Source organism: Astyanax mexicanus, chromosome 20 (genome assembly GCF_023375975.1).
Source record: "Astyanax mexicanus isolate ESR-SI-001 chromosome 20, AstMex3_surface, whole genome shotgun sequence".
Classification (NCBI taxonomy): Eukaryota; Metazoa; Chordata; class Actinopteri; order Characiformes; family Acestrorhamphidae; genus Astyanax; species Astyanax mexicanus.
Window position 1 is genome coordinate 21,267,778 of NC_064427.1, and position 22,625 is coordinate 21,290,402.

The 22,625-nt window shown below is 39.5% G+C and overlaps 1 protein-coding gene across 1 annotated transcript in view; it reads right to left on the reverse strand.

Annotated features, from left to right (window-relative positions):
- The window catches only part of gfra2b (GDNF family receptor alpha 2b), a 96,236-nt gene that overhangs the window by 3,929 nt on the left and 69,682 nt on the right, over positions 1 to 22,625 (reverse strand). Inside the window, exons 5-8 of the mRNA XM_007228839.4 lie at positions 18,062 to 18,171; positions 14,761 to 14,901; positions 13,099 to 13,286; positions 1,689 to 1,739 (exon numbers count right to left, since the gene is read on the reverse strand). Of these exons, the coding sequence (XP_007228901.2) occupies positions 1,689 to 1,739; positions 13,099 to 13,286; positions 14,761 to 14,901; positions 18,062 to 18,171 (490 nt within the window). The remainder of the gene's footprint in view (positions 1 to 1,688; positions 1,740 to 13,098; positions 13,287 to 14,760; positions 14,902 to 18,061; positions 18,172 to 22,625) is intronic.

A 22,625-nucleotide genomic window follows, 5' to 3' on the forward strand; every position in this document is an offset into this window, starting at 1 on the left:
CCCAGCTATCAAATATACTCCTTTTATTAGAGCTAAACTGCTGATAATTCGCAATCAAATCTGATATATTAGCCAGATAATGTTATTACTACATCAATTACTACAGCTATGAACAAACGCTGTCTCTGCTGCTCAATGCTGTTTACACGTGCAGGATGTGCAGCTTTCACTGCTCACAACTGGTGCTATATATTAAAGCAACAGCCCATAAGATAAGTTTGGTAACACTTTCTATGAATGTCATCTCTATAAGACTCTATAAACATACTCATAACACATTATAATGAATTTATAAGACATTTTAAACATGGATATACATATTTATAAAAAATTATAATTCATCATAGCCATGTTTATTATGCATCATGAATCATTAATAGCTGTGTTTATAACATGTTATACATCAATACCAAGAAACTCAGTCCCAGCTTACAGACTATATTATGACTAAAAAAGCTTCCAACTTATAAACACACCCTCAATAATACCCAAAATATATTTTTAACCACTCATAAAGTATTCTTGTTGTGAATATAATATTAGTTAAAGTCAATTATAATATATTATAACAGGTCTTTGTGCGCTCTAAGTAAAGTGACAGACTTTTATTTGTGGGACTAGATTATTAACAATAGGTATATACTATTTAAACATATATATTATAAGCACAGCTTATAATGTATTATGATCACAAGTTATAATGCTTAATAAACATGGCTATAAGTGGTTATGCATTTTTATAAATATTTATAGCCATGTTTATAATGCCTTATGAATGCATTATAATATGTTATGAATGTGGTTATAGAGTTTAATAGAGATGACATTCATAGAAAGTGTTACCAGAAGTTTTTTTTTTTTTGTCTGAGAATTATACATTTTTAGGAGGTAATAAGAACCAACGATTGATCATGATTAATCTAACTTAAAAGTGGTCTACCTGCATAATGTTGTTCAAAGAAAGAAAAGAAAAGAAAAGAAATAAAAAAAAACTAAAATGAAGTTTTAGAAAGTTTACAACAAGAATGAAAGAATAACTTATAGCATAAATACACATTTTTAATTATGAGCCACCTGTACATCTCATTGTATCCGATGTAGATATGCCAGGGAACATTATATTAAAAATAAATAAATTAAAAATAAATGCACAGAACATAAAGTAAGTATGGTTTGGGGTAATAACCAAAAATGACGGATAGACATAGAGTATTTTGAGTTACTTACATAGTTTCTGCAAACAAATAAAACCTTTATTTATACAATTATTTATTTTCTCCAAACTGTTCCATCCATTTCTGATTTGAGGTTTTAGAAATATAAATCAGAAAAGCTAAAACATGGCTTATTTGATAGAGATAAAACTTTATTGATCTTATTTAAAACTGCTGAATTCTGCACAACAGAAAAACAGTGGTGAGATCATTAGTCTAGACTGAGTTTGGGTTCTTCTAAAGCATCTCCGTTCTTCACGTTTCTGTACAGGTGTGTGTGTGTGTGTGTTTTTTTTTTTTTTCGTCTGAGTTTTTTCAGTCGAGCCCCTTCGAGCCCCGGCTCCTCGCCTCACATCGCCTCAGCATTTCTGCTTTGCTGGAGCTCCCAGCACGCCTGAGGTAATCACAGCTCTGCAGCTGGAAACCTGCAGAAACCAGTTGAACCGACTGCGCTTTTGGAGTTTTCAGACTTACCTCGTCTGCACATTCGAAGCTGTTGGAGGGGGAGCACTTCTGGACTCCATCCTGTGAGAATACACAGAAATAAACACGATTACGACTTTAGATCAGAGCTCAGGACTCCAGAACATCACACTGAAACTCCATTCACTCTCTTCATCTCGGAATTTCTGATGGAGAGTATTCTGCATGACGATGAAGACTACAGTCCTCATCCAATTTTCTCTCTTTAAGTTAACAGCTGTGCTGAACTCATCAAGAGTTAATGACTTTTGTTTGAGAGCCTCAGTTGTAAAGTTGTGAAGAGGTTATAGGCATACAGTGAATAGCTCTATTTGAGTAATGTTCCAATCCAGATTATTTAAGAAGCAAGAACTACTTTAGAATTAAGTAAAGAAAAAATGGCTTTAAGAAAAAATTGGTCAGTCAATCCGAAAAGAAGAATTTCCAGAACTTTTGCAAAGAAAGTATCTTCAAGTGCAGTCTCCGCAGTGACCATCAAAAACATTATAATGATAGAACTGGCCCTCATCAGGACCACCCCAGCAAACAATGGAAGAGCAAGAGTTCCCTCTGTTGCACAGGATAAGTTCAGGATGAGTTTCCAGCCTCAGAAACTGCAAGTTAACTAACAGCTCCCCAGATAAGATCAACTAAATGCTTCTTCACAGAGTATTTTGGTTCCATGATGCCTTATGTGTTCCTTCATAGTCTGGATCACTTCACTATTCATTTACTATGTAGGAAAAAAATAAAATAAAAACATTAATTGAGAAGATGTGTCCAAACTTTTAACTGGTACTTTATATCCCACAACTAAACTAAGGGCGTTTTCACACCAGTACTGTTTGGTCCGGTTAAGACGAACTCTGGTCTGTTTGTAACTTTTTTAGTGCGGTTCGATTGAGCAGGTGTGAAAACAGTAATCGCACTCGGGTGCAGATCATAAGAACCGGATCGAGACCAGCTAGAGGGGGTGGTCTCGGTCCGGTACCAAACGAACTCTGGAGCGGTTCGCTTGTGGTGAGAATGTAATCCCTTGAGGTTCCCCAAGGTTCGGTACAGGGACCCCTTCTCTTCTCCATATACACCACCTCTCTTGGTCAGGTTGTCCGCTCACACGGATTTTCCTACCATTGCTTTGCGGATGACACCCAGCTATACCTGTCATTCTCACCTGAAGATCACTCAATCTCTGCACGGATATCGCAGTGTCTCTCTGACATATCCTCATGGATGAAGGAGCATCACCTTCAATTAAATCTCTCAAAGACTGAACTTCTGGTTATACCAGCAAAACCATCTTTTCAACACAACTTCTCTATAAGTATCGACTCTCTCTCTCTCTCACTGACAAAGGTTGCTAGGAACCTGGGTGTTCTGGTTGATGACCAACTCTCCTTCACGCACCATGTGGCCTCGGTCCTGCCGCTTTGCGCTCTATAACATCCGAAAAATTAGACCGTTCTTGACGCAACAGGCCACCCAACTCCTGGTGCAAGCGGTCGTCATCTCACGCCTCGACTACTGCAATGCCCTGCTAACTGGCCTCCCGGCCTGTGTAGTAAAACCACTCCAGATGATCCAGAACGCAGCAGCACGTCTGGTCTTCAACCAGCCAAAACGGGCACATGTCACCCCGCTGCTCATTGAGCTCCACTGGCTACCAGTTGATGCTCGCATCAAATTCAAAGCTCTTACAATCGCCTACAAGGTGATGGCAGAACAGCTCCTTCCTACCTGCACTCGCTCCTGAAGGCTTACGCTACCTCCCGGCCACTGCGCTCCTCCAATGAACGTCGCCTCGCTTTGCCAAACATTCACACAAAGCAATCCAGACTGTTCTCATACAGAGTTCCCCAATGGTGGAACAAACTACCTTCCACTACCAGATCAGGAGAATCTCTCGCTATCTTTAAGAAACTCCTGAAGACAGAGCTCTTCAAAGAGCACTTACTCTCCTAACACCTCTAACACACTAACTACTTCTAACCTCATTTCCTTCTTCCTCTCCTTCACTCCTCTATCCTATTATTCCCCTTTGTCCTCCTTTTATCCCTATCCAAAGATGTTTTACCTTTAAACTTATTTTACATTGTACTTGACTATTGTAAGTCGCTTTGGACAAAAGCGTCTGCCAAATGTAATGTAATGTAATGTAATCCGGTCTCGATCGGATCCAGCTATTAAATATAAGCTATTTATTTGAGCTAAACTGCTGATAAAGCAAGCACAGTTTAAACTGATATATTAACCAGATAACGCTAATTACCACAGCTGTGAACAAACGCTGTGTCCATGCACGCGCCGTCTGCGCTGCATTCACCACTCACAGCCGCGTGACTCTGTTTATTATGTATAAATCTGCGCTGCACGTAGAAACACTGTGTTTGAAAGTGCAGCGTTCAGTGTTAAAGCACAGATATTTGTATTTACTTTTTTCGCATATTTATATTTAACGTACTCCCGTGTCACACAGCTCTGACCAATCAGAGGACACAGGCTGTTCGCATGGTTTATTGATGCGCATTTTGGTGCGTTTACATTTATGCCTATGTGAAACCAGACCGAACAGAGCAAGAAAACGCTCCAAGTAAACGAACTCATCAACTGATTCAGACCAGAGAAACGAACTACAGGTGTGAAAACGCCCATGACTGAGAGATAATCTGGCACGTCTCAGTGTGTATATCATCGCTATCCAATGAAAACCAAGTATAAAAACCTACCTAAATTTCAATGGAAGTCATTTAGGAGAATTTCTATTGGTCCATTCATCATCAAGAAATTTTGACAATTTGTTGCAAACTGAAAAAATCTACAAAAATGGAGATACTTGTTTTCCATTGGACAGCGAACATTAAATCTCAACCAGACTATGCTGGGATGTGATGTTCACATCACATCTTATTCCGAGAATTTATTGTCTGGATTACCTAATTTTATGTACTTGATCTCATCCAGTAATCGGATCATGTCATCAAGTGTTGCAGTTCACAGTGACAGCTAGTTGCCCAAAAAATTCCCAAGAATCCAATGTTTAATTTATGTTTTTTTTTATGTAATCTATATCTGACATTTGTCTGAACACTTAAACCAAGCCAGCTTCCAAACATGGTGAAGGTGGTATTTTTACATGAGCATTTTTTAATTGGATTACTGTAGTTTAAAGTGTTTTGATGACTGAAGTAGTAATATAACCTATTTTTAAAAGTTGCATTTAAAATCCTTCAATTGTCCCAAAAATCGTCAGTGTGTCTTTTAATCCAGTGCTCCTTATGTATGAATTCTACCAGTCAGGTATTAAGGAGCAGTAAAGCAACTCTGCTGAAGTACAGAGTTTTCAGTGAAGTTTCTCCAGCAGTAAGGCTGGGTGCAGCAGCATTAGCATTAGCTGCTTACTGCAGCGCTAGCTATAGCTAGCCGATAGCGTCCGGTTTAGCGAAACACTTAGCATTCCTCAGTTTAGTGCTATTGTGCAGCATTTACTAGTGCTAACCGCGGCTGGCTAGCACTGCAAACTGGCTAGCTGGCTAGACATTTATTGATAGTGCGCTTTATAATCTGTGGCGTCTTATAGTGCATACTATATAAATTTGATTAAGACTCATGCCTGACTCATATGTAATGATAATGAATGTGATTCCTCAAGTTCATGTAATTAGATTAGGAAAAAACAGATCTAATCATCAATGTAGAAGAGTTTGGGGGGTGATTTGGATACATGCTAGTCGCCAAAATATGATAGTGTGTACAATATAAATCTAAATTATGGAGAAAAATGAAGATATTTCCTCGTTATTTTTTACCTTTTCCCCCATTTTTAGATTTACAGTGCAGAGATCAGAGCTGTGGAACAGCAGACGGGAATATTGAACAGTAGCCAAAATCGTGCTACACATCTCTAAACACATATCTGCTATTTTAGGTTATTTGCACGATTCCCTCGTGAGCCGCGATGCAGCTTCACACACTCCAAAGCTGCTTCATCAGGAGCCTCTTGGGACGCCTTCCAAAAGCTCTGAAGAAGGTAAACATATGCTCAAACCACACTGAGAAAAAAAATCACTCAGTAGAAAAGGAGATAAATGAGGACAGATTAGTGTGTAGAAGTACCAGAATTCACTCCTATACTGTCCTCTTGGTGGCGTTATAGAGCACAATGCCAGGATAAAGTACAGCTTCCAAACATGGTGGAGGTAGTTAAATCATCTACATCTCGCAGTGAGAACTAGCCAGGATAAAGTGCAGCTTCCAAACATGGTGGAGGTAGTTTCCTCATCTACATCTCGCAGTGAGAGCTAGCCAGGACAAAGTACAGCTTCCAAACATGGCGGAGGTAGTTATATCATCTACATCTCACAGTGAGAGCTAGCCAGGATAAAGTCCAGCTTCCAAACATGGTGGAGGTAGTTTCATTATCTACATCTCACAGTGAGAGCTAGCCAGGATAAAGTCCAGCTTCCAGAAAGCTATGCACATGCACATTTCAAGAACTAAGCCACGCCCATTTCAATAGTTAAGCTACAACCATTGCCACTGTTACACTATGTTCATTTCCATTGTTGCACTACTCCTATTTTTGCAGTTACACTACATTTATTTCCATTGTTACACTACATCAATTGTCATGGTTGTGCGACACAGATTACTCTTCACATCAGAAGAGAAGTGTGTAGGTGGATGTTCACTAACTCACAAGCGCACACACACACACACACACACACACACTCTCAGCAGTGTGGAGGTGAAAGCCTCTGAGCTCAGAAGTGCATGAAGCAATCAAAAGGCCGCTGATAACCCACTCCGACTCGACTCCAGAGCACCTCCGAGTGCCAGCGCAAGACATGCCAGTTACAGCGGGCACACCGTGCCCCCCTCACCCCCCCTCTAACCCCCCTCTCACACTCCCTCACCCCCTCAGATTATCTCTGGCATTTCTGCTCAATTCTGTTTCTTTTAAATGCAGAGATTAATAAACAGGCAGGAAACAAACCTGCTAGAGCCTGGAGAGACAAAGCACCACACACACTCTCACACTATACACACACACATACACTACACACACACATACACTACACACACTCAGCCGCACATCCCTGCCCGCACTGCATCGCCTAACAACAGGGATTAGCTAATAAACTGCTTTTGATGCGGATGGCGCTGAAAGCAGGCAGCAGATCTGGTTCCAGTCTGAACAGAAGGAACTTCTCACTCATTATATTCCTGATCCAAATCCTCACTCAGCACAGCAGAGGAGCCGCCTGCCTCCACTTTCTGCTCATCTGTAAGCAGCTTCTGCTGCGGCATCTCCACTGACCCACACCGTATTCACCACGCAACACAACGCACTGACGGATTTAAATATCGCAAATTAACTTTAAAAGGGTTTAAAAGAGTAAAATACGTGTAGCTTAAATGTTAAAATGTGTGTAGAGTTAAAATGTGTCTGGCATAACTATTAAAATGTGAATTGCATAACTATTAAAATTTGCATAACTATTGAAATGTACGTAAATACTGAAACGTGCGTAACTATTGATTGGGCATAGCAGAACTACTGAAATGTGCGTAGCTATTTAAATGTGCATAGCATAACTATTGAAATGTGCGTAACTACTGGAATGTGTGTAACTATTTAGATGTGCATAACTATTGAAATGTGCGTAACTATTGAAATGTGCGTAACTATTAAAATGTGCGTAACTAATGAAATGGGCATAGCAGAACTATTGAAATGTGCGTAACTATTGAAATGTGCGTAACTATTGAAATGTGCGTAACTATTGAAATGTGCGTAACTATTAAAATGTGCGTAACTAATGAAATGGGCATAGCAGAACTACTGGAATGTGTGTAACTATTTAGATGTGCATAACTATTGAAATGTGCATAACTATTAAAATGTGCGTAACTAATGAAATGGGCATAGCAGAACTATTGAAATATGCGTAACTATTGAAATGTGCGTAACTATTGAAATGTGCGTAACTATTAAAATGTGCATAACTATTGAACTATTAACTACTGGAATGCGCGTAGCTATTAAAATGTGCGTAACTATTAAAAATGTGTGTAACTACTGGAATGTGCGTAAATACTGGAATGTGCATAAATACTGGAATGTGCGTAACTACGGGAATGTGCGTAACTACTGGAATGTGCATAAATACTGGAATGTGCGTAACTACGGGAATGTGCGTAACTACTACTTTTGACTAAAGCGACTTACAATAATGACGTACATTTAACAATAGTGGACCTAGAAGTTAAAGGAAAAAAAAAACATTTTTACACAGGGCCTAAAGGAGGCCAAAGGGGAAAAGCAGGATAGAGGAGAAAAGGAAGGGAAGAAGGAAATGAGGTTAGAAGCTGTTAGAATGGGTGTGGCTTAACTACTGAAATCAGCGTTGTGTAACAATAAAAAATGGACGTAGTGGGATTACTGAAAGTGGTGCAGCTTAATGATTTTAATGAATGCAGTGTAACAATGGGAACAATGATGGTGTAGCGTGATAAATGAGGATTGGGCTTAAAGTAACAGAGATAATTGGTGTGACTAAACTGTTGAATGAGTTCATCATAACTACTGTAGAACTGAGGCCGTCTGATTGCTGTATGCACCTCTGAGCTGAGAAGCTTTCACCTGTGTTGTGCTGAAAGTGTGTGTGTGTGTGTGTGTGTGTGTGTGTGTGTTTGTGTGTGTGTATGCGTTTGAATGAACATCCTCCCACCCGTTCCAGTGCTGATGAGCAGGCGCAGTGTTTGGTAAGTGCTGTGGCATTTTACAGCAGAATGGCACGGTGTGTGTCGGTGTGGTGTGTGTTGAGGTGGTGTGTGTTGGGGTGGTGTGTGTCGGGGTGGTGTGTGACGGTTCGGTGTGTGCCGGGGTGGTGTTTTACAGCGCTGCAGTATTATGATGTTAATTCATGAAGAGAGAGGTGGAGGTAAAATCTGCCATTACGGGCAGCGCCCGCGCCCAACCGCCATTGTGGAGATATTGGAGCGGAATATTGATGACTCATGCATAATATTTCACATTTCTCGCTCTATTCATGAGCTCTGGCGTGCCTCGCTTCCTCCTGAGTGCACACACACTCATACACACACTCGCAACCTCGTATTCCCATCAGAAAACGATTCTGTGATTCTGCCTTTAAATATTATCAAAACATCCTGTTCTTCCCAGAAGGCAACATTTCATTTCACAAAAGTGAACAGGCGCGGCGGCGGCGCGGTCCTGATAAATTATGAACCTGCAAACTGGTCCAAATCAAGCAGGTAAAAACATGTTCATAAATTTCTTTACTCAAAATCACAATCACCCTCATATAAATATAAAGAGATCTCACCAACTCTACCCTCACCAGTTTCTGTCCCTTTCAGAATGAGCCGTTAATAAAGAGCTCTGTCACTTTTATACAAAAATAAGCTGTCGCTGGCCACACCCCATATTTATGATTAGCATTTTGCACTTGTTAGCGTTAGTATGTGCTAAATGGTGAAACTATAGACTGTGTATAGCTGGACAGAGCATCGTCTCTCGAAAGTGAAGCCACAACTGGTCAGGCGCCCCCTGCTGTTCGGTTGCAGAAAGCTGTGTAACTCCACCCATCCCCATAGGTTTCAACGGCAAAACAGACAACTTTCAATCAGGTTTTTTTTCTAATATACTGTAATTCTACCTCCATTATTTAAATGTAACAGCTACTGTAACCTCTGCTTATATTGTCAAATTTTAAATGTTATTCAGCTCTATATTTAAAAAGGTGTGGTTATTGTAAAAGGGCTGGGTTACACCTAGCCGGGTGGGACCAATGCCTGTATGGGTGGGACCATAGACTGTGTGAGCTCTGTGGAGGCAGCCCTCAGGGGCGGGGTTATTTAAATGAGTAGGCTGTTTCTCCACAGTCTTTCTCCCTCCTCTGGTCTCTACTGCGCAGACTCGGGTTTCAGGATCGCCAACATGGAGGAAGATTTTGGCTTCATTTTCATTGAATGAATGGGAACGGCGACACGGCGTCCATCTTTTTTTACAGTCTCTGGGTAAAACACGCTGGTAAAACAAACAAGCCAGTTCATGCTTAACTGTGACAGAGGAACAAAACTCTTTTATTATTTGAAAGTTCGGTAACCCTTTCTTTTACAGTCCCCTAAGTTCTAGGTACTAACCAGGTAATTGTGAGGTACAAGCTCACAAAGTACTAAGTAATTATTTTGGGTAACAAGATGGTAAGTACGAGGACAGTCTTGCCTAATCACACAAAAATGTCTCACAGGTTCTAGATATTAACCAGGTAAGTGTGAGATACAAGCTCCAATGATGATCAATACAGATCAATGAAGTATCAATACAGTCTCCTTACACTGAAGAAGTCAGTGCTTATTTCTCTGGTTTTACTGAGTTCTTACCATGTAGGTCAACAAATAACCCTTTGTAGAACAACCTGCTGTGAGGAACACTGTGTAAAACACTGTGTAAAAACCAGAACATTCTGCTTAATAAATGAGTAAAAGGGCTGTAAAAGATGTACCTGTTCAATATCTAGAACCTGTGAGACATGTCAGACATCTGCTGACTTGCCATAGACAGTAGGTACAGTAAAGATCCCTCCCTCAGACAAAGTCTGCTGGCTAATCCTGCTGTTTGTACTGTCTGAGGTTCTTAACGAGCAAAGAGAAATGGTCAATGTTTCTTCAACTGATCTAGTGGGTGGGGCTCTGGTAGGGGTTTATGGGTGAGGGGTGGAGCCAGGGTGTCTCTATGCAGGTTTCCCGATTTATGGTGAGGTCACAATAAGGGGGGAGCATCCAAACGGCTCATTGAAGCTCAAATGACGCCAACACTAGCAGATCACATGTCTCTCCAAACCATCACTGATTGGTGGAAACTTCACACTAAACCTCAAGCAGTTTGGACTGTGTGTCTCTCCACTCTTCCTCCAGACTCCGCTCCCTTGATTTACAAATGAAATGTAAAATGTACTGATGATCAGTGATGGTTTGTAGAGTCATGTCTGTCATCCGCTGGTGTTGATCCACTGTGTTTTATTATCAAGTCTAAAGTCAGCGCAGTTTTGTTTTCCCACAAAATCTTACAGCACTTCATGTTTGCCTCTGCTGCTGACAACTTTTATGGAGATGCAGATTTCATTTTCCAGCAGGACTTGGCACACTGCCCACACTGCCAAAACAGTACCAATTGGTCCTAGAATATAATATTCAAATTTTCAGAGACAGTGATTTTTGGGTTTTCATTGGCTGTAAGGCATAAATAATCATCAACAATAAAATAAATAAATACCTAAAATAGATCACTCTTTGTGTAATACATCTATATAATATATGACTTTCACATTTTGAACTGAGTTACTGAAATAAAATAACTTTTCAATGATATTAAATTTTTTTTGAGATACGTAAGTATTCTATACACATTATAATGACTAGTGTGAGCATGGGCACGTTTTAATCAGTTAGCCGACACACACACACACACACACACACACACACATTCACACACACACCCTCGCATGATGATGAACGAGCTGAGGGTTGAGGTTTGATTGATGTCATGTCTGAGCAGAAATTTAATTATTCTTGTGGTGTCAGATCTGCAGTGATGAGATATCTCCAGAGCTTTGTCCATCAGGAGCAGATAGAGCAGCTCATCAATAAACCTTTACAAACTGCTCTGCAGAACATTCCAGAGTTCAGACTGCTCCAATTAGCCTCCCAGTTAAAGAAGAACACCAGTAACGTCTCCTGAATCAGAGCTACACAATGGGGTCCATGTACTGGAACTGTGCAGGGGGGTTGATATCAGAATACTGTGCCTTCAGGCCCTCAAAACTGTACAAAAATGACTTATTTTGACTATTCATCAAATTTATAATACATCAGGATACACAAAAATCTTATTATCCAGCTTAATCACTTTATATTCTCCTGTCAACTATGCTACGACACAAAAGACACATTGTTAGCGACCCTATCTTAGCGATCTATAGGTGAGCCATGCATCGTAAAGCTTGATTTAGGGAGTGTCAGTGCGTCTTTGCTATCGTAATGACGGGAAAAGTACACCGAAATGTGCAAAATGTATGTATGTATGTATCTAATTTTAACTTTTTATTACCTCAAGCATATATCAACCATGCTTCGACACAAAAGACACCACATTGTCATTGATCTGTAGGGGAGCCATCAACTGAGCACAGTGCAGCGTGTCAGTGTGTCTTTGCTATCGTAACGACAGGAAAAGTACACCTTGTGCAGCTCGAAACGCGACACAAAAGGCATGTACTAATTATCTTAATTAATCATGGGTGTGGTTAATTTTGGGTGTAAAATGAAATAAACCAATCAGTGTGTCACTTGCTCATCTTTTCCTTTAAGAGTCAGGTGAGCTCTGACTTTGGGGACTTGGCGGATTGCTATTTTAATGGTGCAGCTACCTGGACGTGTTTAACGCTTCTCAGCAGAGGAAATTGATCTGATCATTCACGCTGTGAAGGAGCTCCAGCAGCTCGTTTACGGGATCAGCAATGTTATTTTATTTAGTATTCTGTTTATTGTTGATGTAAAAGTTAGGTTTGTGCTGTTGTGTGTTCCACCTGTGTTGCCAAGATAGCAATGAACGTCTGACTGTTGACGTCTGTCTAGGTTGAATTCAGTCAGTAAAGTGTTTTCCATCCCTGTCTTCTAAAGTTCAGGCTATTAAAAAGAGTTTATCCAGATTTTTGTGGAGTAACTGCCTCTATTGCCAGAGACTACTACAGGGGTTGGACTATGAAACTGAAACACCTGGTTTTAGACCACAATAATTTATTGTGGTGACGGACAGTTCTGGTGGAAACAGGAGAGTTGAGGTGCACATTGAATTCTGCTGTGATTTGATCAGCCGTGGTTTTATGTTTTTTGGATACAATCCGGGTTAGCACCCGAACATCCCTTTCAGACAGCTTCCTCTTACAGCGTCCACAGTTAATCCTGTTGGATGTGGTTGGTCCTTCTTGGTGGTATCTCGCTGACATTACCCTGGATACCGTGGCTCTTGATGCATCACAAAGACTTGCTGTCTTGGTCACAGATGCTCCAGCAAGACGTGCACCAACAATTTGTCCTCTTTTGAACTCTGGTATGTCACCCATAATGTTGTGTTCATTGCAATATTTTGAGCAAAACTGTGCTCTTACCCTGCTAATTGAACCTTCACACTCTGCTCTTACTGGTGAAATGTGCAATTAATGAAGATTGACCACCAGGCTGCTCCAATTTAGCCATGAAACCTCCCACACTAAAATGACAGGTGTTTCAGTTTCATTGTCCAACCCCTGTAGATGAGGATTTGATTGCTTTTAACAGCAACAACAGCCAGATAAAGGATCCTCAGACCCAGAACAGGTGGAGGTGAGGTTCTGACCTTCAGGTTGGCGCAGGTGGAGAAGACGCAGGCACCGTCGACGGGTTTGATGTCGTTGGAGCTGATGACTGGTTTGGTGATGATGGCCGGCTGCAGGTTGGGTCTCTCTGAGGGAAACGCCGACTGAGACTCAGTGAAAGGGAGGAAACCGGCATCAGCTCCGTAACCAAACGCCTGGATAGCATTTCCTACACACACACACACACACACAGAGGCCAGACATATAATAATAATAGTAATAAACATATAATAAAGATAATACTAACCCTTATAGATAAATAATAATAGAAGTATAATAATAATAGTCAGAGCTGAATTCAGCAGGACTAAATTACACACTAAATGTCACACAGTATATTTACACACACCCACCAATTTAACCCGTGCAGACAGTTCCAGTGGTGCTGAATACAGTATGGTTTATTATTATTATTAGTTCTGAGAGGTCAGTACCAGTTTACACTGGGTACAGTATGTGCACAGGCACTACATGGTTAATAATTGTAGATGCCAGTGCTTGAATGGTTATTTTCCTGGTTATACTATATATAAAAAAAACATTAAAATGGTTCTAACTATCACTCAAAGTGTATAAGTGAGTATTTTAATCCAAAACAGTCGAGGTGTGGATATCACTTTTTTATTTGCGCCAATCTTACATGCATTCCTGTTTTTTTATATTTAAAGATCCATCATTAAGCTTTTAAAGTAACATAGTACATCTCTTTTTACACAAGATATACGGTATAGAGTAGGTCAAAACATGTTCTAAACAAAACAGTTCTTCACACAAAATCACTCTCTCATATAGATAAAGAGATCTTAACAACTCTATTTCCACTAGTTCCGTCCTCCTCAGAATGAGACGTTTAAGGACTCTGTCACTTTTACGCAAATAAGCTGTTTGCGCTGAGCGTTTGACCACACATTAGTGTTAGCTTGTCCTAAAAGGCTAAAAACATGAACAAGCTAGTTCATGCTTAACTGCGATAGAAGCACAACACTTATTATTTGAAAGTTCTAACATCTCCCTCATCTGCTGTTTTGCAACGTAGAGTAGTTACAGATCCCTTCTTCAGACGAGGTCTGCTGGCTAATCCTGCCATGTGTACTGTCCGTTCTTCTCCCATAGCTGACGGAAATGGAAACGTTTTTTTTAACTGATCTAGTGGGCGGGGCTCTGGTGGAGGTTGACATCAGGAGGAGCATCCAGACGGCTCATAGAAGCAAATGATTTCTAACACCAAACTCTTTTTTCATTGTCTTTTTTTGGTGTTTGGAGTGTTTATAGTGTTTATAGGGGCAGTCAAGACATGAATAGAAACAAAAAAACACACAAAAAGTGAGTTTGTTTCTATAATATGTCCATTTTAAAGCTTATAAAGGATTATATATGTGATTAATCTGATTAGTTCTCTTTTAATTCAATATACATCACCAGTTTATCACACTGTATCACTCTTTATCTCACCCTGTTCCTCTGATTGGAGCTGTGTGATGTTCAGCAGGGCGGTGCTGGATGGTGGAGGTAATGTGAGTGAACAGGCAGTCTGAGCTCAGTCTAATGGAAGATGCAGATTTTCTCATTACTGAGCTGCTTTTCTCTGGTTGGGTGTTTGTTCAGTGGTGTGTGGCGTGAGGTGATGGTGTGAGGGAACTCACTCAGACACACGTTCTCCCGGAAGTCCCGCAGGAACGCCTCGCACTCCGCCTCCTGGTTCCCGCTGCCCCGGCAACCGCACCACGGCGAGATGGTGATGTTGGTGTGGTTGGAGTCCACGTAGTTCGGGGTCACGTCTAAACCTGAGAGAGCAGAGGATCAGAGATCCAGAGTAGAGTTAAAGTACAATTACTTTGAGTAGAATATGTAATTAGAAGTACTAAAGTATTCAACACTTTTTGTAAAGTAAAGTAAAGGTACAGTACTGTGTTATTAGTGTAGTTGTATTGGATAAGGAGGCGGACGTAAACGCAGATATATTTATTAAATAAATGAACTAATAAAGTAACAAACAAACATGATAAACAAATCTACACTGAAAACAAACAGAAAACAAACACGAGTAGGGAAATGCAAAACAAGAATAAACTCAAGAAGACTTAACTACAAAACAGGAACCTAACAACAAGCAGCAAGAGACACGCAATTAACCAGCAAGCAAAAGACTAGGCAAGGAAGACTTGAAACAAAAGGGCTTATATTCATGAGGAGGGAACAGGAAACTGGAAACACCTGAGGATCTGTAACAAGGGGGCGGGGTTATAAATAACTAATGACAGGGTGGGGCTAGGGTGGAGACAGGACAAAAACACAACATTAGCACATGGCTGGGAACACATGACAGGAAAACAGAGGGCAGGAGCACACGGGACCAAAAGAGGAAAAACACAAGACAGACCTGAGCTAAGGTGTGACAGTAGTTATTACAGAAAGCAGTTCTAAAGGCAGAACGGGAGCAGTGAGATCTTTTATAAGATCAGCTTGATCTCTTGATTCACTCAATGATGAGCAATTTAATCAAACCCAGTGACAGTGCAGAACATTGAAACAAACTCCTTGCCTCACACATTAGCATTCTCTTTACTGTTTTTTTCTTTTGCTGGGAGGATACATTTTTCATCAGAACAGAAATCAGAACAGGGTTGCCAGATCCAGCAGAAGTATGTGTTTAACCCCACCTTTTGGAAAATAAGTAAGAACTATCAGTGGGCTACTCTCAAAAACTTAATCTTACTCTGTTTTTAACTATTTTAATTTAAACTATTTTATGCTTTAAAAACGCAACTCACAGCTTTTGAATTTTTACCCGTGACTGTAGTTTTAAACAAGCCCTATATTTGTTGGGAAACAACAAACCTGGCAACTCCTTACGAATAACCTGCAACTGACCACAATCAGAGAATATCGAGCAAATAGATAGATAGATAGGTATGTAGGTATGTAGGTAGATAGGTAGGTAGATAGGTAGGTAGGTAGGTAGGTAGATAGGTAGGAAGATAGGTAGGTAGGTAGGTAGGTAGGTAGGTAGGTAGGTAGGTAGGTAGGTAGGTAGATAGGTATGTAGGTAGGTAGAAAGATAGATAGGTAGGTATGTAGGTAGATAGGTAGGTAGGTAGGTAGGTAGATAGGTAGGTATGTAGGTAGATAGGTAGGTAGGTAGGTATGTAGGTAGATAGGTAGGTAGATAGGTAGGTAGATAGGTAGGTAGGTAGGTAGGTAGGTAGATAGGTATGTAGGTAGGTAGAAAGATAGATAGGTAGGTATGTAGGTAGATAGGTAGGTAGGTAGGTAGGTAGATAGGTAGGTATGTAGGTAGATAGGTAGGTAGGTAGGTATGTAGGTAGATAGGTAGGTAGATAGGTAGGTAGATAGGTAGGTAGGTAGGTAGGTAGATAGGTAGGTATGTAGGTAGATAGGTAGGTAGGTAGGTATGTAGGTAGATAGGTAGGTAGATAGGTAGGTAGATAGGTAGGTAGGTAGGTAGGTAGGTAGATAGGTAGGTAGAAAGATAGATATTAATAGTAATAGTATTAAATAGTATTAAACTCATCCAAAATATGTAGTGAAGTAAAAATGAAAGAGAAAAAAAAATAATAGATAAAGAATCTTACTACTTAATTACAGAAGTGTAGTAGTTCTACTACCATACTATACCTCTCTGCCAAGAACACACACACACACACACACACATAGAGGATGATAATCATACTTGTCATTCTGATTTAGCGTGACTGAACTGATGGCTGGAGTGAAGATGTGAAAGTGTCCTTGTGAAAGTGCTGGGGGGGGGGGGTTTGGGGGAAAAGGGGAGGGGCTTGATTCAGTAAACTGTATTACTGGCCCAGCCTGACCTTCAACCCCAGGGTAGGATAGCCTGTATCTGCAGCCCCATCAGCTCCACTGACCTCCATCCATCTCCACTGGATAATCAGCTCTCCTCTGATAATAAGCTGTATGTATGTATATGTGTGTGTGTGTGTGTGTGTGTGTATTTCAGAGAGAATATATATGTGTGTAATTTACTTAATATATTTACTTACAATTACTGTTAATTTTATACATTTAAAACGAATAAAAAATACATTAAAATTAGCTTAAATCAGTGGATTTGAAAGTAGCATGGCTATGGTTGGCCAATTTTGTTTCCAGCATACAATAAATACCCCAGCAAATATCGGCTTAAAATATCTACCAAATCATCCGAAAACTGATGATTCTACAAAACAATTATCAATCGCAAACTATTACAAATCACATTAATACATTCTGTGATATATCCGTGGCTCATACAGTATCATTCTCTTTGCTGTTTTTTGCTGGGAGGATACGTTCTTTCAACCTCAGGAATCAGAACAAGGTTGCCAGTTCCAGCAGAAATATGTGTTTAAACCAACTTTTCAGAAGATAAGAAAACAGTATGAGTGGGCTTCTGTCAAAACTAATTCTAATTTAGACTATTTTTAAAGCATTATTGAAAGTAGCTCTAAAAAACCTTTCATTTTCACACTTGACTGTAGTTTTAAACAAGTCCTATATGTGGTGAGAATCAACGAACCTGGCAACTCTCAATACTAATCATGCTATAAATAAGCTCAAACGTTCAAAACATAGCGCATCCAACAAGAACCAAACCTCCATATTTTATACAGCAGTAAAAATGATCAGAAAGCTCTGTAGATGGATTCTACCCACTCATCTCTCGCTCTCTGTGTTTAGACTATTTATTTATATAGAATTAAAGAGTAAATTTGAAGAAGTTAACTTCAGATACCCAATATTAAAAAAACAGTTGTACTGAATGAACTACGGTGGAGAACTCTCACCTAACCATTAACCTCCAGATTAGAGAGGACCTCTCTCTCTCTCTTTCTCTCTCTCTCTCTCTCTCTCTCAGACTGAGCGGCTGAACGATCAGATAATAAACAGATTTAAAGTGAAAGTGAAGCTGAGGCTCTCACTCACCGATCAGACCCACGTACGACACCAGGCAGCCGTGGTAGTTATCGTTAGGGCAGCTCGTTATGGAGTGCGGAGTCGTCTGACAGTTCATGTGGAAATCTGCCAATCTGGATCTGCAACAAACAAACGAATAAACAAATAAATAAATAATTAAACAAATAAATAATTAAATAATATAATGTCTGGGATAATTCTATCACTTTCTCTCTCTCTCCTATCAGATACTAAATATCGGTTCATGAATATAAACTTTACTCTAATATAAAATGAACTGCAGTGTGTACTGATAGACGAGTAGAAAGTAATTATGAAATAATTAATAATCTACTCCAATATATAATATAATTATCAGTTTATTATACTTTTCGATCAGTTTGTTTAAACTGTAGGTTTAAGCACCACTTAGGAGAGCCAACCAATCAATTAATCATTGAATCGATCAATCAATCAGTAAAACAAATAGAGACAGATAGATATGTACATATGTAGATACACAGATAGACAGACAGACGGAAAAAGAAACAGGAGAGGCAACTAATCAATCAATAAATCAATCAGCTTATCAATCAATAAATCAATAGATAGATAGATAGATAGATAGATAGATAGATAGATAGATAGATAGATAGATAGATAGATAGATAGATAGATAGACAGATGACAGACAGACAGACAGACGGATAGATAGATTGACAGACGGATGGAGAGATAGATAGATAGAGACAGACAGACAGATAGATAGACAGAGACAGACAGACAGACAGATAGATAGATAGATAGATAGACAGAGACAGACAGACAGACAGACAGACAGATAGATAGATAGATAGATAGATAGATAGATAGATAGATAGATAGATAGATAGACAGACAGACAGACAGACAGACAGATAGATAGATAGACAGACAGACAGATGACAGACAGACAGGCGGATAGATAGATAGAGCATTTGCTCCTTTTTAGGTTTAATATAAGTGAAAGGCCAGGGTGCAGATGTTTGGACTGTGCTGTGTTTGTTGTGGCTGCTGGAAGAGCTGTGATTGTCCTCTGGCTCTGTGCTGGAGATGAGCTGGTGAGGATCTCGGTCAGTGTCTCTGTGCTGGACGCTCTGAGAGCTCGGAGTCTGCAGCACTTCACCACCAGGTCATTTTCTGTTTGACTGCATGCGGTCTGTCTCAGTAACCCCACCAATCTGCCTCAAATAGCCTCTCCTGAGGGATAAACACACACTCATTCAGCCACAGGCTACAGCCGCTCCATGCCGCCCGACCGCCGGCCAGCCCGAGGCTCTAAAAGACCCAAACCGTCTGTACCATCAAATAAAATTACAGCAATGGATATGAGAGTGCTTCTGTAGTGATACTGAGGTTGAAGAGTCATTTCTATAGACAGAGTTAAACAGGAAATATCATGCTGGTCTAGTTTCACTGGATTACTTGTAGTGGATACTACAATAGAGAAAAAATAAATAATGCTGTGGCATATAATATCTATATATGTTTTATTTCATGTAGCATGTCTTGTAACCCTGCCTGGTAAAGGATTCAAGCCTTGCTCTCAAAGCCTTATTTAGTAATTACTCTTTTGTCATAAAATTTCAGTTTTATATTTTTATTGCGTCGTGAAAGAATCCATTCCATATGATCAGTAGGAGAATATACATATTAATGTTAACTAATGTGCATTACATATTAATCCACTTAAGGTTTTCCAGGTCGCTACAACAACTCACTACCAGTGTTGACAGACAGACAGACAGAAAGACAGACAGACAGATAGATAAACAGAGACAGACAGACAGACAGACAGACAGACAGACAGACAGACAGACAGATAGATAGATAGATAGATAGATAGATAGATAGACAAACAGACGGACAGACGGATAGATGGATAGCAGCATTTTGGCATACATCCTCTCAGACTATATATGATGCTTCAAGTATAAACCAAGCTAAATCCTAAATCCTAAAATTATGAATAATCATCCATAGCTCAGATGATAAACAGCTCTGGGAAAAAAATAAGAGAGCACTTAAAAATGATCAGTTTCTTTGATTTTACCAAATTGAAAAAATCTGGAATATAATCAAGAGGAAGATGGATGATCACAAGCCATCAAACCACCAAGCTGAACTGCTTGAATCTTTGCACCAGGAGTGTAAAGCACAAAGTTATCCAAAAGCAGTGTGTAAGAATGGTGGAGGAGAACATGATGCCAAGATGCATGAACACTGTGATTAAAAAACAGGGTTATTCAGGTTTCCACCAAATATTGATGATTTCTGAACTCTTAAAACTTTATGAATATGAACTTGTTTTCTTTGCATTATTTGAGGGTTTCTGGGTAAAGCATCAATTAAGGAATGGCAGCTGATCATACGGGGCTGTCTGGCACTCGGGTCTGATGGCTTTATGGATTATTAGCTTCTGCTGGACGAATTTTGTCCCTTTGTTGCCTTTTTTTTTTTTTTTTACTTTTTGTCAAGCAGCTGAGGCATGTCGGATAGATCTATAGACTCGGAATGCAGCGGCAATTTCTGCAAAAGAAACTGGAAAATATTCAAGTGGCATACACACACACACACACACACACACACACACATATACAACACACTCACAAACACACACACTCACACACTCATCTACGGATGGATTCTAAGTGCTGGATGGAGAGCTTCGCTCGCTCTGTTATTTTGCCATCTTGCCTACGTGACCATGAATGTAGCAGCATTGCAAATCAGTCTGCCTGACCCCAAACCGTCAGTCTGTTCCTCATAATATCTCACACACACACACACACACACATTTTTATACACACTGCAAAATCTCAAGCTCTATTACCGGTTTAATAACCCAAGGGAGCGCATGGGGAGCGCATTAGTATGTATGAATTATTACGAAAAAAAAACTCACACACTCACTCGCACGAGCTACAAACACAAACAAATAAGCCAATACATTCATAATTACCTTCGATTACAAGCCCGGGGACGCTAACGATATACTTTACCTAATATCACCGAATTCACAAGCTTCCTGCCATCGATCCCGGCAGCTCCGGCTATAATAAAGACAGAGGGAACGCGCTAAAACCTGCTAGCAAAGCTCTTTAGCCGCAACCCAGTATTTAAATGCCTTAATTAAGGAATCCCGCAGCACTCGGTTTGATTTACATTGTTAATTAAGCCGTGGGAGGCGCGGCGCTGCCAGGTTGAAGGCCCCGGTAATGGAGGCGAAAGGGGTCAACGTGTTAAACCAGCCAAATCAGCGCTAATGCCACCTCTGACTCCACACGCGCTAATACGCTAACCTCGCTAAACGCTAACCTCGCTAAACGCTAACCTCGCTAAGCGCTAACGTATAACCTGAAACCTGAAATCCTTCAGACCTCAGACCGCAGGCCGAGCCTCCAACACGCTACCAAAATACACGACTGGGGGGGGGGGAGGGTGTGGGTGCAGGGGGCGGTGTCAATCAGGGTTAATCACAGAAACGAGGCTCATAATAAATCCACTCTGGATTCAGCTCCTCTTTCAGTTCCTCAATACAGACACTCAATAATACATGCACGATACATACTGGATACTGAACCATTTACAGCAGGTACACTGCTACTAACTCACAGTGGATGCTGAATTCTTCACAGTAGAGTAGATACTGAATAATAGTACAGATATTACATCATTCAAAGTATATATCAAAAGATTTACAGTTTATAGAAGATATTAACAATTTATATTGGATATTTAACAATAGACAAAGTAGACAGTTAATAAAAAATCCTTGTTGATTTTTAATAACTCAGAAGGAACTCAATCATTCATAGTGGCTACTGATTAATTCATAGTGAATACTAAAATACATCAGAGTGGACTCTTAATAAGTCATAGTAATAACTGAATTATCCACAGTAGATATGGAATATGGAATAATTGATACTGAATGATTCATAGTAGATACTGAATAAATCATAGAAGATACTGAACAAATCATAAAAGATACTGAATAAATCATAGTAGATACTGAATAAATCATAGAAGATACTGAATAAATCATAGAAGATACTGAATAAATCATAGAAGATACTGAATAAATCATAGAAGATACTGAATAAATCATAGTAGATACTGAATAAATCATAGAAGATACTGAATAAATCATAGAAGATACTGAATAAATCATAGAAGATACTGAATAAATCATAGAAGATACTGAATAAATCATAGAAGATACTGAATAAATCATAGAAGATACTGAATAAATCATTGTAGATACTGAATAAATTATAGTAGATATTGAATAAATCATAAAAGATACTGAATACATCATAGTAGAAACTAAATTATTTATAATTGATACTGAATAATTCATAGTTGATACTGAATAAATCATAAAAGATACTGAATAAATCATTGTAGATACTGAATAAATCATAGAAGATACTGAATAAATTATAGTAAATACTGAATAAATCATAAAAGATACTGAATACATCATAGTAGAAACTAAATTATTTTTAATTGATACTGAATAATTCATTGTTGATACTGAATAAATCATAAT